At 31.8% G+C, this 5,574-nt stretch overlaps 1 protein-coding gene across 1 annotated transcript; it reads left to right on the forward strand.

The window, feature by feature from the left end:
• The first annotated feature begins 460 nt into the window (after window positions 1–460).
• Window positions 461–5,198, forward strand: LOC119671094 (myotubularin-related protein 9). Its single transcript, XM_038081603.1, has 8 exons — window positions 461–983; window positions 1,052–1,302; window positions 1,388–1,625; window positions 2,550–2,796; window positions 2,908–3,136; window positions 4,348–4,760; window positions 4,821–4,918; window positions 4,999–5,198. Exons 1-8 carry the CDS (start codon window positions 837–839, stop codon window positions 5,068–5,070), a joined length of 1,695 nt encoding a protein of 564 aa, XP_037937531.1. The 5' UTR covers window positions 461–836; the 3' UTR covers window positions 5,071–5,198.
• The last annotated feature ends 376 nt before the right edge of the window (window positions 5,199–5,574 follow it).

Consider the following 5,574-nt stretch of genomic DNA (forward strand, 5'->3'; position numbering starts at 1 on the left):
CCATACAGCTGTTTCGAGTATTGCCAAATACCCTTCGTCAGTGATCTTGGAAATAATTCATGTATTTAATTATTCGTAAATAATTATATTTGTGACTGCAAGTACCAGGAATCGAACTCGGGTTTATAAATTAACATAATATTATATAAATTAATATATATATATGCATTAATTTTTTAATATAATTTTTTTAAGGAACATATTAAAAATTTATACATTTTAAAATTTTTGATTATATTACACTTAAGTCTTAAAAGACTGACTATAGCATGTTTACCAGCGAGACCAGCGAGCGAGAGTGAGAGAGAGAGCTTTTAATTAGGCACTCGCAACATACGTTGCATTAGGAAATGTCAAAAATCAAAGCTTTTCAGTCAAAACAAAAGAAAATTTCAGCTGCATTCGTTGTTATCATAAAATTAAATGAAAATAAAATATTTTAGCAAAACATATGCAGCAAATGATAATACAATTATTTATATTCCATTAAGTGCTGTGTTGAATAAAATAAAAAACTAAATGGAAGATGTTTTGCAAAGTTGTTAGTATTTAAGCTGCCAATTAAGAACTCAAAGTCAACTAAGAGGTTTGCGGTTAACTACACGACCCACCGCCCACAGTGCACCCTTGGAGTATAATAAAAATGGGAAAAAAAGTTATTAATAATTAAAAACAAAATTAAAAGAGTGGCAACTAAGAGCAGCGCTACACAGCTAATTGCCTGTGTGCGCCAATTTGTTCCGCTCGATTTCTTGTCAACTGAGTGGGTGGCGGTGAACAAACAGAAGTGAAAAAAATTCAGTTGACCTGTTAAATTCGTTGAAGTGGAAATTGACATGGAATTTGCAGATCTGATTAAAACACCAAAATTGGATGGTGTGTTCTTACATGACCATACGCATGCAACAGTCGAAGGTACGCTTTGTATAACCGGTCATCATTTGTTACTCAGTGCGAGGCAGGAAAACAGTCAAGAACTATGGGTGAGTCAAATTGTGTTCCTGTATACTTTTTGAATAATTTAATTAAAAAACGCCCCTCTATTTTATAGTTACTGCATAAAAATATCGACTGCGTTGAAAAAAAACCTTTTGTAGTACAAAACATAATAATAGGTGGCCTTATCACCTTAAAGTGCAAAGATTTACGCATTATTTCTTTGGAAATAAAATTTGCTAAAGAATATTACAATGTGGCGGCATCGCTGGAGGCACTCTCTGCATTGCACAACGCCGAAATGGAGTACCCTTTCTTCTATAGACCAATGTACGCGATATTAGAAGATGGTTATACTATGTTCAGGTAACTGTTGCTATAGTCAATAATTTCATTTTTTCATAATTGCTTTTTTGTTTTTAATTTTCTTTTTTGATGTGCCTGGGTATAGACCGGAACTAGAGTTTGCCAAACTAATATCCGTCAACAATGCCAATAATACAAATGGCATTGACAACGGTGGCTGTGAGTGGCGTATTTCCAATGTCAACAAAGACTTCAGTGTTTGCAAAAGTTATGGCATGACACTGATTGTACCAAAATCAATTACCGACGAACAAATAGTGCAATCATCTATGTTCAGAGATGGCGGACGATTTCCTGTGCTTAGCTACAGACATGACAATGGGGTAAGTGTATACAATGCACTTGCGCCAATATTGATTTATGTAGGTTTGTGCATAAATGTTTTTAAATTATTGGTGTGCATAGCGTCGAAAGGAAAATTGCACTTTAAGGACTAAGGTGGCTTGTGCCAATAATTATTTCTGTTGGTTTATTGATACGGTAAAAAACGAGTAATGGTGTAATGTAATGGTGTAAGAAATAATCTTTAACTGTTAAAGCAATAATAGTAGGTATATATAGGTTTGCATACCAGACAACCTGTTGCTACTTGTTAGTCGTTTCCGGCAAATAATGCATAGATATTAATAAATAGATTAATGTGTATGTGGTTTTAAATCAATTTGTGACGCCGTATATAAAATGATGACTGCAAGGTATACGTACGAATTCATTCGTCTGTATAGTGGACCAAGTGTCATTCACCTTTCCTATCAAAATCTCGAAATGTATAGCATTACCATATCCTCTAACTCTATAAGAGCATATTATACTTAAGTAATAATAATTAAAGCAAAAATATAAGTCTTCTTTGAGCAGTGTATGCTGTGTTTAGTTTAATAGTCCTGTTTGTATCCTTTTACCCAAAGATTAAATATTCCTTAATTGCTAAATAAATTTTAAAGGAACACATAAAAGTAATGGATATTATAATATTTCAAGTATATCCACTAGTCGAATTTATTCAGTATTTTTGGGTCAATAGCAATTAAAAAAATTTAATTCTAAATTAGAAAGATATATGTTATGTATAATATATATTAATTTAAATAAATCAGATATATTAAATATCTACGACTACTTTATTCGGCTGAATTTTTACCCAAAAATACTTCATACATCCGATACATGGATTTGCTTAAATTACTATATGTTTTATATATATGTCTTTCTAAATTCAAAAAGATAATCAATATTATTATTTGCAGGCCACTCTGATGCGTAGTGCTCAACCAATTTCAATACAGGGAATAAAACGTTGTCGAGCTGATGAAGCAATTTTAAATGTAGTTTTAGGACGTAGTAAAAAAGGTTTTATAGTAGATACTTGGGGAAAAGGAAAATCAAATACCGAAACCGATCAACATTATTCACAATGGAAGAAGGTAAATCGAGCCATCGGTAATGTGTCTTCACCTTCAGCAATATTAGATAGTTTTGTTAAATTAATAGAAGGTATGTTATTCGAAAACTTTTTAAATATATATATTTCCATATCCATATTTACTATAATGTATATTAAAATAATTTAAATGTATTATAATATTTTTATTTCCCACAACATAGCTTGTAATGATGTAAATTGCTCACCGGATAAATGGTTATCACGCCTTGAAAGTAGTGGTTGGTTAACTTTGGTGTTAAACTCATTGAATGCCGCTTGTGTTGTTGCACAATGTCTGGACCAAGAGGGTAGCCCTGTACTGGTACACGGTGCCAAAGGTTTTGATTCAACATTAATTGTAACATCATTAGTACAAATTATACTAAATCCTGACTGCCGTACTGTAAGAGGGTAAGTTCAATATTTTAAAATTATATTTGATACATTTATGTTTTGTATAATGTACGAATATAACCACTTAGTTGACTCAGTCTAGCGTCCTCTATTATTTTCGCACTGATGCCAGTTAGAAATATTAAAGTATTATAGATTACCCAGTATTTGACCTTTCTGCTGTTAAGAAAGTCACATTTTTCTGCGATTTCGTTTTTATATTAACTTTTTAACTAATTTTTTGACTGAAACGATATCCTCTAACAGAACCTAGCCGACGAAGTCATTAGATCTTTGTTCGTTGTATTTCAATGTCATAGTACAATTCATACTGCTCATTGTTTCATAAAGAACGTAGATGCAATCAAATATCTTGATAAAAATCTTGTGTCAAAAACTTCTAAGGATCATTTTAACGTAATCTTTATTGCAAGAGACATTGAACAATTACAAAATACGAATACATGCGTTATGGCTCCAATAGCAGCCAGATCTGCGTCGAAGAGCCACTCGTCTAATTTAACTATCAAGTGCTGTTTAACATTTGCAGCAGATCTTCGCGGATTACATCAACATAAACTATAGAAGCTTTAAGAAATGGATTAGATAGCGGATATGTGAGAGGAATAGCTATTGTGAGAGGAATAGCTATTAAAGAAATTAATACTTCAATCAAGGCTGTGAAATTTTGCCAAGTCTGGTGTAATCCCTGTTGAGACTAGTAAGCAGCGCCTAAGTCGTAGTTGGCATGTGGCACCGCGACATAGACTCTGTAACCGCTGTACTCCATCGTCCATGATTCTGCGCTATGTATTAGGATGACGAAATAATCGACTTGCAGACAGTTTCTTTTGGAATTCTAACCCATGTATATTTTAATTCCTTCCATGTTATCCATTCTAAGATCTCTATACATCTGTACACTCTACATAAACTTGTACGATTGTTCCATAATGGAACAATCGTGTCTTAATCCAGCTCTAAAGCTATTCATTTTTAAAAACGATCAAGTGTCATTTACCCAATTTATAAGGGACCCAAAGGAAGGTTATTTGTCTAGATTACAATAAGAACTTGTTTGGAATTATGATCATCAAAAGAGGAATCAATTCTCAATTGCTTTGCATAGTAATTAGTTTTAGTAACATTTAACATAAACACAGGCACATGTATTTATAAAACATATCTATTTTGTCAATATTGGAGAATTTATTTTTTTTTTATTCCAGCCTGCAAGCACTAATAGAACGTGAATGGATACAAGCTGGTCATCCGTTTGCTTCAAGACATCGGTATTCCTGCTACACACCACAGCAGAATCGACCTAAAAATTCTGGTGCTACATTTACGCTTTTCCTAGACTGCATCTATCAATTGTATATGCAGTTTCCATGCAGTTTTGAGTTCAGTACGCAAATGTTAATACTGCTCTTCGAACATAGTTACTTCTCACAATATGGAACATTTCTATGTGATTCGGAGAAGGAAAGATTTGAATTGCGTGTCAATGCACGTACTACAAGCTTATGGTCGTATCTGAATAGACCTGATGTGCTCAAAAACCTGTTGAACCCACTTTATGAACCTAATTCAAATGTAATATGGCCTTCAGTAGCACCGATTAGTCTGGAACTATGGAATGGTAATAAGTGGATTTGTTATTAATGTTATCTTTATCTTTGAAATCTTGACTTCATTTTAGAATTGTACTTGCGTTGGATTGTTGATCAGAAACACAGCTCCACTGCAATTGCACAAATACAAGATTTGGTGACATTGGAAAAGGAGTTGCGCACAAAGGTAAATATTGTATTGTAAATGTTGTATTGTTTTTTTGTTTTCTTACATAGCTAATAATAAATACTTTTTATGCTACTTAGGCACTTAAACTACGCAAACATGTTACCGACTTAAGCAATGAAATTCTAGAGCTTATGAATGTTGAATCCTAAACTTGGTCAAACTATTTCTAAGAGAGTTGACATCTTTAACGCTTTTCTACTCCAATACTACGCCGTCACATTCTTTGTGTAATATTTAATATTTTTTAATGTATTGAAATATGTGTGTTTTTAATTATAAGTATTTTTTTACGAAATTAGTTTAAATAATTTTATTCTTAAAAGCTCTCTAATCTGCTGAAAAAAAACTAATAAATTGAGTCAATTTTTTGACGCAATTAAATAATCATGTATGTGTAATAATTTTTAATATTGAAATGAGTTTTAATGCGTAAACATTTTTTAACTATACAAAATAGAATACTTAAAACAATTGCAATCTTGAATTAATTATATATTCTAAAAAAGAAAAACTAAGAACAAAATATAAACTGTAAGTTTATAAATCTGCCTTTTTAGATAAACATACTAATTATGTGTGTTTAATCATGAAATTAAAGTATTTAAGCTTATGATTATTAAAAATTGAGGTTTAATTCGTAATAAGAAAATAAA

Source organism: Teleopsis dalmanni, chromosome 1, assembly GCF_002237135.1.
Source record: "Teleopsis dalmanni isolate 2A chromosome 1, ASM223713v2, whole genome shotgun sequence".
Taxonomy (NCBI): domain Eukaryota; kingdom Metazoa; phylum Arthropoda; class Insecta; order Diptera; family Diopsidae; genus Teleopsis; species Teleopsis dalmanni.

Bases quoted from the DNA above. Each gene is read 5' to 3' on its own strand.
- LOC119671094 (XM_038081603.1), top strand. From the start codon at position 837: ATGGAATTTGCAGATCTGATTAAAACACCAAAATTGGATGGTGTGTTC. The intron at 984-1,051 runs GTGAGTCAAATT...TCTATTTTATAG, and splicing joins AAAACAGTCAAGAACTATGG to TTACTGCATAAAAATATCGA. The intron at 1,626-2,549 runs GTAAGTGTATAC...TATTATTTGCAG, and splicing joins GCTACAGACATGACAATGGG to GCCACTCTGATGCGTAGTGC.